At 37.0% G+C, this 12,164-nt stretch overlaps 1 protein-coding gene across 1 annotated transcript in view; it reads left to right on the top strand.

The window, feature by feature from the left end:
* LOC149844420 (cysteine-rich receptor-like protein kinase 10) overlaps positions 1–12,164 on the top strand; it is a 58,151-nt gene that overhangs the window by 35,004 nt on the left and 10,983 nt on the right. The window contains exons 2-5 of the mRNA XM_089997154.1: positions 4,248–4,898; positions 6,008–6,130; positions 6,226–6,371; positions 6,628–6,838. Of these exons, the coding sequence (XP_089853280.1) occupies positions 4,248–4,898; positions 6,008–6,130; positions 6,226–6,371; positions 6,628–6,838 (1,131 nt within the window). The remainder of the gene's footprint in view (positions 1–4,247; positions 4,899–6,007; positions 6,131–6,225; positions 6,372–6,627; positions 6,839–12,164) is intronic.

Consider the following 12,164-nt stretch of genomic DNA (forward strand, 5'->3'; position numbering starts at 1 on the left):
TTTCTATGTATAAAAAAATAAAATACAAAAAAAAATACATATAAAAAAAACTAAAACTATTTATCGATCGACTATAATTTTTGCCAAGTTCTAATTATTTACAAGTGAACATTTACATTTTTGAAACAACAAGAAGGTACAACATATTCAATACATAAATCTAATCATCACCAAGATTTTGTGTGTCATCTTATTCATTGTCTCAATCTTCCCCTTCATCTCCTCTACGCTGATTATCTCCAACAACCTACAAGAGAAAAGAAAATGTTAGTATTGATAAACAAAATATAATGAAATAAATTATATGCAATGCACCTAAGTTAAGACAATCAAAGTAACATGAAATCTAACGACATGCAACAAATAACATGAAACTTTCATACCTGAGAGACACCTGCAGACGAAGTTTTCCTATAAAAAAAAAAAACTGCACAACTCATTACGGACAACATCAAAAATTGCTTCATGTAAATAGTCACACATTGTGTCCTTAACGAGCTGGCGTACACCATCCCAAGAATTAGGTGGGTCAATCGGATGCTTGGAGCTGATGCTGACAGGAGAACTCTGTGAGCCATGATTGAAGGAAGCAACGACTGGTGAGGTGTTCATATTACTCTCAAACCCGAACACACGACCCTTTTTGGGTTCATCTATTGCAGTTACCCATGCTGTAGGATCAAATGATGGATGCTGAATAGAGTCATCGCCATATCGCTCTACCATCTGTTGCTCATATGACTCCTACAAAGTAATGATTACAGTATGAATTAATAATTAATAATTATAATATTTATAATAACTTGTATATTACAATGTTTATTAATACAATAAATACATATCGTTGTCGTTAACGCCTTTTCTAATACGAGCTCTCCCGTGGTCTTATGTTTATGTGTTTCAACAAACACATCCTTGTGAGTTGACGTGGTTGAAATATTTATTAAATGACTTAAGAATCAAGCATCCTCGACCTATGTTAATGTTCTATGATAATCAGGCAGCTTTGTATATTGCGGCAAATCCGATGTTTCATGAGCATACTAAGCACATAGAGATTGACTGCCATGTCATAAGTGAAAAAATTAAAAAAACTTAGTTTGTTTCAACAAATCTGCAGTGTGCAGATATGTTTACCAAACCTTTGAGAAGTTAGCCAAATATGTTGGAGATCTTATCAAGATCCCAAAGAATTTGTTAAGATCAAATGGATAAACCATATCTTCAGGCTACGTGTGAATGCTATTTTTGATAAACCAAATGCACATTAAACCACAATTGAAGGTGATTTTTTTTTTTTGTAAAGTTGTTGGATAAGAAATATCCAAAAGGCAAGCTCATAGTATAAATATAGCATTCTACATGATAAGCAAATGTATAAAAAATATTTTCTCTGACAAGTTTCATATTTTTATCTCTCTATTTAACATGAAGGACATGAAAACCACCCTCAGGATTATAGACCTAGCCACACTGGCTAAGCTTGTCATACTTACGATTTCTTTCACGATAATGTAAACCCATGGCACACCCCTTATCGTTGAACAAGATATAAGCAAGGGCTTACCACTTGACTTTTATCCCTTGCCCTCATTAATGCAAGGGCTTTGGCACTTATGGGAATGGAATGTTGACCACCCATCTGGTGCCAATGCGCTACCACAATATCAAACTCCTTGGGCCTTGGTTATGAAAAGTTGGTACACAACATGTAAGGAGCCCTATGATCGCATAGACAAAACAATTCTATCTTGACACTGCTGGTAGAGGTATCCTGGACAAGCTTAGGTTTTGACCGAGGTGCTCTGTAACGTGTTTTTTTGTAGTTTTTGTCTTAGGTGTTTTGAACACCACTGCTCCAGGAGTAGGGGTGGAAAAATCTTACCCAACCCGCTAATCTGCTTCTTAGCCGGGTTAGGGTTTGGCTTAAATGGGTTTGTATCGTAAACGGGTCGACCCGCCTAACCCATTTATTAAACGGGTCATGTTTGTGTTAGGGGTATGCCAACCCGTTCGATCCGTTTAATAAACGGGTTAGGCGGACAGGTCAACCCGTTTATATGAACCCGTCAACCCGCAACCCGTTTATATATATATATATATATATATATATATATATATATATATATATATATATATATATATATAAACTTATCGTGTTACTCAGGTTGGTTATCGTGTCTATGTTATCGGGTTGTGGGTTACTCAGATCGGTTATCATGTCTATGTTATCGGGTTGACCCGTTTAATAAACGGGTTGCCGTGTCATGTAATCGTGTTGTATCGATCCGACCCGTTTATTAAACGAATTGACCGTGTCGTGTCGGGTTACCCGTTTAATAAATGGCTTGTGTTCGTGTTTGCCACATCCAACCCGTTTAATAAACAGGTCGTGTTCGTGTTGAGGTATTTTGACTTGCCATTCCGCCGACCCGACTCGATTGCCACCCCTATCCAGGAGAAAGGCCCACAAGGGTGTTGTGCAAGCGAATCATTCTGAATCGTTCAAAAAATAAATAAAAAATATTATGTGCCAATTAGAACATGACACATGTTAAAGTTGTTAAAATAAAATTTAAAAATTATTTTTAAGATAATTTTTTATATTTATTTAAAAAATAACTGATTCATGTCACTGTCATATCAATTTTCTGGTGATAAGATATGTACCGGCCTATTCACGCCAATACTGACAACAATGGGTAATAAGATCATACAACATATCAGAAGAACTGACCAAAACAGAGAAACTTGTTTAGAAAGAAAAGCGCACTTAGAGAATTTTGTCACTAGAAAAGTTGTTGATCTTGACAACTCCAAAGAAAAATTTTCTCCAACCGTCTCTTTAATTTGACGCATCTTTCAAATCAAACTTGTTTAAAAAAATTGTTGAATAAAAAATGACCAGTCCATTAAAACAATAAAAAATACTAGGTAAATTTGTCACGAAATTTTTTTTGGCAGAAAATTTGCACGAAATTAAAAACATTTCCCCATGAACAAAATGTCTTAAGGAAAGAAAGAGGCCCCAAGAAAACCGAAAGCGGTAATAGCTTCCAGCTTCGATATCTCATGTTGAAAGTCACCAAAACCGACTCGGTCATTAACATGTATATAATAAGGTTAGAAAATATGTCGATGTCATTAAAATTTCAACCGTCTCTTAGAAAATATGTTGGTGACAAAATTCTAACCTTATTATATACACGTTAATGGCCTCACCAACGTTTCGTGACTGTACATGACATCACCAACGTTTGCAACCACTAATTTTTTTTATAAAGAGACGCGACAGGTCTTTTTAAAATATAGGGTAATGTAGTCCTCGACAGCTAAATCACACCTATGCCTATGAGGTCTGATTGGATAAAAAACAACATTTTGTACTTAAGGGGCATGGATCCAAAAACAACTCGCGATAGTTGGGAGTTGAAGGGATCTCAAATAGTTGTTAATTTTTAGATTGTCAGAAATGCTACACACAGGTCAGATTTGACAATTCACATCTATAGGGACATAGGGCTACACTGCTCTGCTCTCGTTCTCACCATCGATCCTTGTTGTTGCATGTCACCAAAACGGAAGCAGATCAGGTCATGCTGAACATGAACATTTTTTTTCTCACGCCGACATCATGGCCGTCTGTTTGCATTTTGGATGAATGCCACGTGATTTTGTTGAATTTTGAGCTTTTTAAAATGCAAATCGGATGGCCAAGATGTGGGCATGAGCAAAAACGCTCATGTTCAGCGTGACCTGATCTGCTTCCCACCAAAAACCCGCCTACACTGCCCAAGGTTTCTAAGAAATCATCAGCCCGATGACAAGTTCCCGCCCTAATCAAAAGAAAGTGATAGGTCCCTAACACGCATGTCAATATAATAAAATATTTCAATGTCAAACTTTTGAATCGTGGATGGTAACTTGTGGGGCAACTTTTTAATCAAATAATGCAATAGGGTGTACAGAAAAATCGACCCACGTTTTTATAGCATTGAAGGAGACCGAGAGCTGCACTCATACACAGCCCCTTGCATCTCACCTTCAGATATGCATCCTTCGAGATCTTCCCACCACTACCTTAGCAAATGCCAATGCTACTGCATCCTGCTTTTTTCCTTTGTGCTTATACTTCCTTACTGCTCAGCGGGTTTCCTTTATAATAGATGTGACCTCAATAATACCTTCGCGTTAAACAGTGTGTTCCATCAGAACCTGAAGCAGCTGTTGCCCAATTTAATTAGCAGCCTTAGATCCCACCACCCTCTTCAATACGACCAGCGCAGGCCAAGATCCAGATAAAGTCTATGGTCTCTTCCAATGCAGAGGCGATGTTCCCGTCGATCTCTGCCGAAATTGTGTCGCTAATGGAACGGAGGACATGACCAAGCGCTGTCCCGTCATCAAAGACGTGAGCATATGGTACGATTACTGTTTCATACGATACTCGGATCAAAACTTCACTGGCGTCACTAACTGGGACGGATTCTACATGTGCAATTCATATAATGCAACCAACCAAGTCCTTTTCAACCAGCAGCTGAGTTCCTTGATGGCTAAGCTTTCTTCGGAAGCCGTCTTTAATCAGTCGCGCCACATGTTTGCAGAGGATGAGATTTTGTATATGGACTTTCAGAAGATTTATGGTATGGTACAGTGCACAAGAGATATATCTGCAGGTGACTGCAAGACTTGCTTGGATTTCCAGATAAGCAGAATTCCAAGTTATTGCAATGGAAGAAAAGGTGGACGACTTGTGAAAGCGAGTTGCGGTATAAGGTACGAAACGTACTTTTTCGGTTGGCTGCCATCAGGGACGCCACCATCTCCATCAACACCAGCAACTCCATTGGACTCGTCGGCACCTCCTCCTCCGCAAAATAATAGCTCTGTTCCGGGTGCGTCTTGCTTCGTTTGAGCCTTGAGAAGCAATTGTATTTTATATATGTTATACTGTTTTTTCTTTTTCTTTTTGAATGAAAGATTTTTTTTTTTAAAGAACATAATAACATTTCATTGCAGATTGAAAAATTAAGCACAGAAATGAATCAATACAGGGTGAGCAAGTAATCACCTTGTAGAGAGACAACAACAGAAAGCTATAACATAAAAATAGAGAAAGAACAAAATAGGCAGCAACAGACCCAGACCACGTAACTCCGTTATGCTCTGTGTGTTGTAAAGAGGACCGATCATGTGATTTGATAAAACACAGTTTATTTGTGTTTTGAAATCAACACCATCCATCACTTCAATGGTGGTGATTTCAAAACACACAAAATCTGTGTTTTGTCAAATCACTTGATCTGTCCCCGACGTCACGTGCCCTTACATATCTGATTTACATGCTTTTCTTAGTGAGAATCGGATTTCGAAATGCTTGATTGCTAAACACAGATGTGTTTGTATAAGGCTTCAAAAATCAACGGCCTATAATGTGCGATATTTTCTTGGGTTATAAAATTGCGTATTTTCATCGAAAAAACATGATTCACAAGCCAGTGCCTATTATTTTAAACATGTTGAACACATTGGACCTGTGACTTTCAGAGGCGACATTACCAAATGTTTTCTCTCTCTCTATATATATCTATCTATCTATCTATATATATATATATATATATATATATATATGAATTCCAAACCTGTGAGTGAGTTCCAAATATGATCTACATGTTTGGTACAGTAAGGATTAACCCTTGATCATGTGTCTATCTAAGATTTTCTGAATGGTTTTGTGGCATTTCCATTCCCTACCTGTTTGTTCCAATTAACAAGCTCCAGATTTGTGAAATTGGCTGCATGATGTAGTTCAGATCTAACCGTTCCGCTTCTGCCTGAAATATTATTAGTTGCTCAAGCGTCTTCAAGTACGTACAAACATGAGCATTTGGATCAGGAAGCATAAAATAGCTTTAAAATAATATTTCTTACACAATACATATGAAATGATCTAGTATATGCGTTGCTGAGAAGTGATCACAAATGGCATGGACTTCCAATGCAGGTACTGGAAAACACAGTACAAATATTATTATTGTCTCCATTGTAGTCCCAATAGCAGGACTTCTCTTCATCACTTGTGCTGGCTTCATGATAATGACGGGAAGAAGGGAAAGAAAACCACAAGGTAATGAACAATGAGTTCTTATGTTTCGCAATGCTTGGTTTCTTGCTAAAAAAAAAGAAAGAAGTTTCACATGCTTAGAACTCCAAACTTATCAGATGAAAAAGAACTTCTCGAATTCCAATCACCAGATCTGGTGGACAAGGAATCACTGTTCTTTGATTTGGATGACATTAGAGTTGCCACAAACAATTTCTCAGTTGAAAACAAGCTTGGAGAAGGTGGATATGGTCCTGTTTACAAGGTAATTGCAACTACTTCATATATCATTTGATACCAGTTCATTGAATTTAATGTTCTATCTGTTATAATTTGCAACTTTCGAACTAGAAGACTTTATTCATCGGAAATTAAAGAAATCAAAGAAAAAGAGAGGGATTCGGTTGGGGCGTGGTGAGGTGTTTGGTATTGGGAATTTGCTGGGGAAGGATGGTTTGACATTATATCATTCAAATGCTGGATACTGATTATCAAAAAGCTCACAAACATATATACTGCAGGGAGAGCTACTAAGTGGTCAAGATGTAGCAGTGAAAAGACTCTCAATGCAATCTTCTCAAGGGATGGCAGAGTTCAAGAATGAGGTAAAGCTTGTGGCCGAACTTCAACATAGGAATCTTGTTCGACTACTGGGTTGCTGTGCAGAGAAGAATGAGAAGCTATTAATCTACGAGTACATGCCAAACACCAGCCTAGATAAATTTCTATTTGGTAAGTCAACATTTTATGCAATTTCTTTTTTAGAACTAGTCAAGCTGCCCCTCAAGAAGGGCCCTTATTGAAGAACAAAGGTGATTATGATTTTTAAACTGTGTAAGAAAAAGTGTTATTAGGGTCATAGTTGCTAGAAACGGGTACGGGTACTGGTACATAGAGCTTAAAAAGTTTTCAAAGTACATTTTTATTGCGTGTATTGAAACAGTTTTAAAAAATATCGCTACAAGTTTCTATTATACAATGATACGGTATCTAATAGCATCGGTACGAGTTTCTCAAAAGTTGATACAAAATATATATTTGTATAAAGATACCTATAATTTAAAATTGTTAAACATAATATGTAAATCAGTCAAGTCATTATTATATAATATTTTTTTACAAATTATAATATGTATCACTCTTAATAAAAATAGTGTCTTTATAAAATAAAATTATTTTTTGTATCGATGCATACAAAAATGCTAATAGAAACTAATTTGAGACTCATTTATAATGTAATAAAAATGTGTTTTTATGTAAGATGGTATGCAATTTTCAAGTAATTGAGACAAGTTTCTTAAACATTTGATACTTCAGTTTATGGTTCCGGAGATGAGTTTTCGGAACGCCTGATACGCAATATGCTAGGGTGTATCAAGTATCAATGCAACTATGATTAGGGCAGATTATGGTTTGTTTAGGCAAGTCAAAGCTAATCATTTTAATTTTTGAACTTTCTTAATATATAAAAATAAAGCAATTGCTTTTCTATGCTTTAATGGATTGCACTTCTCTTTCTTCTAAAAAGGGTCCTATGAGAGAAAGAGAGAGGAATCCATCTCTTTAGTTCTTTTTTTAATTAAATAAAGTTAAATGATAAAGATAGGAGGAATTAAAACATATTACCATGGTGATGAGGTAGATACTTAGAAAGCACTTATTCGAATGTGATAGTAACGTGCTTAGACCTATCAAAGTCAAGTATGTGACACGAGTAAACCACCACGGTCGTTACCCATGTGGTCAGCGGGGAATCGAATCCCACTAGTGAGTGGGGGCTGTTGTTGCTTTGTCTCATTTGGGGTACGAAAGGCTAGGTGGTTGTGTCCTAAACCCAGAGTCTTACCTTGCGGGGAGGTAGTCCCATTAAGCAAAGCAGGTTATATGTTCCCCCCCCAAACAGGGCAGTTAGCTACATCTCATGTTCGGGGGTCCCAAAGCGCACCACGTATGTAAGCATGTGTGTCTCGTATCCCCATGTTTGTCAGCATTAATTAGCGTTGGAGTTTGATGTGATTGCAAAGACTTAAGTACCCCTCTCCTCCATTGGTGCCAAAAAAAAATGACGATTCTTGAAAAAGAGTGGTTGTAAAGACTTAAGTGCCCCGAAGATGATTATTTAAGACTCAGTCTCTGCACTGCAGGATTATCTGAGAAAGAAATCTCCCCTGGAGGAGGCCATGAACATCAACCCTCTCACTCTCTCTCTCCCTTCTATTTCTGCTTCTATGCACATCCAACAGAAGATCTTACATTGCTTCATCAAGCACCGGCTGACCTGAACATTGACGGTTGTGGAGCCTGATTCAGAGTTTTTACCCTTACAGGAGGAGCGTTTGGGGGTTCATCCCAGTGTGGGTAGCATCATTCAACTAAATGAGTTGTAGATCCTGATTCAGAGTTTTTAACCTTATAGGAGAGGGGTCTGGGGGATCCTCCCAACGTGGGTAGCATCATTCAACTTGAAGAGTTGTGGAGTCTGATTCAAAGTTTTTACCCTTACAGGAGGGGGGTTTGGGGGCTCCTTCCAGCGTGGGTACCATCATTCAACTTGAAGAGTTGTGGAGTCTGATTCAAAGTTTTTACCCATTCATGTTTTAAGGCATTTAGATCTCATATTTGAACATCCACGCATGTGCAGTTTGCTTTCATCATGTTCAGTTGTTTTCTAGATTATACTTTGAATTCTGGTGCATTTTAGATCTATCGATTTGTTTGTAACCAGAGCTCATTTTAATCTGAATTTTTTATTGCAACTTCATGCATATGTCTTCATGCTCTTCACCAAAAATTAAATCATTCTGAGTTTGTTTGTCCCACTTTAAAAATCTAGGTTCAGAACATGATATTTTGCACCGTTAGGATTTTAGCAGAATCAGGACCAACTTGCGGGAGTGATTTCGCCCTAACCAGAGATGATCTTTCCAATCCGTAAAAAAGGTTGTTTTATAAATTGAATCTAGTTTGTTCATACCAAATTTCAGCGATTTCTATGGTGTTTTCATACCAGTTTTGGGTCAAAAACCATAACCCTGTCACCCTGTGTCATTTTAACGGCTTAGATTTTGATCCATTTTGTTTGAATTTTATTTTCCTAATGGGAGATCATTTTTCAATTCTGTAAAACGGGTTCTCTTTGTTTATGTGTCTAGTTCATCCCTGTAAATTTTCAGAATTTTTCATGGTCAATTACTATTTTATTTTGATTAAATACTAGAACCTTGTATTCAGATTTTATAAATGTTCTGATTTTGGCCCCCATATCATGACTGTTGTAGCACTTCTTCAACAAATCGCTATTTGATTGACAATATTCTTCAACAAATCGTTGTTATGATTTTTTTGGGTCTCTAATGAGTCTCTACTATGATTTGTAGTATTTTTGGGTCTCCAACGAGCCCCACAATGATTTATAGCGTTGTCCGGTCTTTTAACTATGATTTATAGTGCTTTGGGGTCTCCAACGAGCCCCACAACGATTTGTAGTGTTTTTTTATCTTTTGACTATGATTTATAGTGTTTTCGGGTCTCTAACGAGACCCACAGCGATATATAGTATTGTCGGACCTCGCTATAGCGATTTGTAATGTTTCTCGCTAAACACTACAGCGATTTATGATACAAATTGCTATCCGAATCAGGACCAACTTGTCAAGGCCATATCTCCCTAACCAGAGATCGGATTTCAAATCCGTAAAAAGTGGTGTCTTCATTATGAAGTCTAGTTTATTCTTGTAAATTGTCAGCAATTTCTATGGTCATTTGATACCCTATTTGGATCTAAAACCAGACCCCTATCAATCTGCCTTATTTGAGTGACATAGGTTTTTATTTCATTTTGTAAGAGTCATATCTCCCTAACGAAAGATCATTTTCCAAATCTGTAAAAAGGGTTTTTTTTCTCTATGTGTCTAGTTTATATCTGGAAAGTTTTATAACTTTCTATGCTCATTTGATATTTCAAATCTGTTAAAAACCGAGACATGTCTCCAACAAGTTATAATTAACTTCCATCCACTCAGTTATAAGGGAATAATAACTTGTCTCAGTTTTTAACAAGTTTGAAATATCAAATGAGCATAGAAAGTTATAAAACTTTTCAGATATAAACTAGACACATAGAGGAAGAAAATCCTTTTTACGGTTTTGAAAAATGATCTTCCGTTGGAGAGATATATGACTCTTATAAAATGAAATAAAAACCTATGTCACTCAAATAAGCCAGACTGATAGGGGTCTGGTTTTAGATCCAAATGGGGTATCAAATGACCATAAAATCGCTAAAACTTTACAAGAATAAACTAGACTTCATAACGAAGACACTACTTTTTATGGATTTGAAATCCGATCTCTGGTTAGGGAGATATGACCCTGACAAGTTGGTCCTGGTTCGGATAGCGATTTGTATCACAAATCGCTGTAGTGTTTAGCGAGAAATACTACAAATCGCTATAGCGAGGTCCAGCAATACTATAAATCGCTGTGGGTCTCGTTAGAGACCCGAAAACACTATAAATCATAGTTAAAAGACCAAAAAATGCTACAAATCATTGTAGGGCTCGTTGGAGACCTCAAAGCACTATAAATCATAGTTAAAAGACCAGACAACACTATAAATCATTGTGAGGCTCGTTGGAGACCCAAAAATACTACAAATCATAGTAGGAACTCATTAGAGACCCAAAAAAATCATAATAATGATTTGCTGAAGAATATTGCCAATCAAATAGCGATTTGTTAAAGAAGTGCTACAACAGTCATGATATGGGGACCAAAATCAGAATATTTATAAAATCTGGATACAAGGTTCTGGTATTTAATCAAAATAAAATAGTAATTAACCATGAAATTTTTTGAAAATTTATAGGGATAAACTAGACACATAAATAAAGAGAACCCGTTTTACAAAATTGAAAAATGATCTCCCATTAGGAAAATAAAATTCAAACAAAATGGATCAAAATCTGAGCCATTAAAATAACACAGGGTGACAGGGTTATAGTTTTTGACCCAAAACTGGTATGAAAACACCATAGAAATCGCTGAAATTTGGTATGAACAAACTAGATTCAATTTATAAAACAACCCTTTTTACGGATCGGAAAGATCATCTCTGGTTAGGGAGAAATCACTCCCGCAAGTTGGTCAAGATTCTGCTAAAATCCTGACGGTGCAAAATAATAGGTTCTGAATCTTGATTTTTAAAGTGGGACGTACAAACTCAGAATGATCTGATTTTTGATGGAGAGCATGAAGACATATGCATGAAGTTGCAGTAAAAAATTCATATTAAAATGAGCTCTAGTTACATACAAATCGCTAGATCTAAAATGCACCAGAATTCAAAGTATAATCTAGAAAGCAACTGAACATGATGAAAGCAAACTGCACATGCGTGGATATTCAAACATGAGATCTAATGCCTTAAAATATGAATGGGTAAAAACTTTGAATCAGACTCCACAACTCTTCAAGTTGAATGATGCTACCCACGCTGGGAGGATCCCCCAAACCCCCCTCCTGTAAGGGCAAAAACTCTAAATCATGCTCCACAACTCATCAAGTTGAACGATGCTACAGTCAGTGTGCAGGTCAGTCGGTGTTTGATGGAGAAATGTTGGATCACTTGTTTGATGTGCACAGAAGTAGAGAGAGAAGGGAGAGAGAGTGAGATGAGGTTTTACCACTCTCTTGTACGGGTAAAAACTCTGAATCAGGATCTACAACTCATTTAGTTGAATGATGCTACCCATGCTGGGAGGAGCCCCCAAACCCTCCTCCTGTAAGGGTAAAAACTCTGAATCAGGCTCCACAACAGTCAATGTGCAGGTCAGTCGGTGCTTGATGGAGCAATGTAGGATCTTCTGCTGGATGTGCATAGAAGCAGAAATAGAAGGGAGAGAGAGTGTGAGAGGGTTGATGTTCATGGCCTCCTCCAGGGGAGATTTCTTTCTCGGATAATCTGGTTTTAAATAATCATCTTTAGGGCACTTAAGTCTTTTCAAGAATCCTCCCTTGATTTCTTCTCTAGAGAGAGAGAGGGTTTTACAGTGTTTTA

The sequence above is a fragment of the Nuphar pumila genome, chromosome 2 (assembly GCF_984573655.1).
Source record: "Nuphar pumila chromosome 2, dmNupPumi1.hap1.1, whole genome shotgun sequence".
Taxonomy (NCBI): Eukaryota; Viridiplantae; Streptophyta; class Magnoliopsida; order Nymphaeales; family Nymphaeaceae; genus Nuphar; species Nuphar pumila.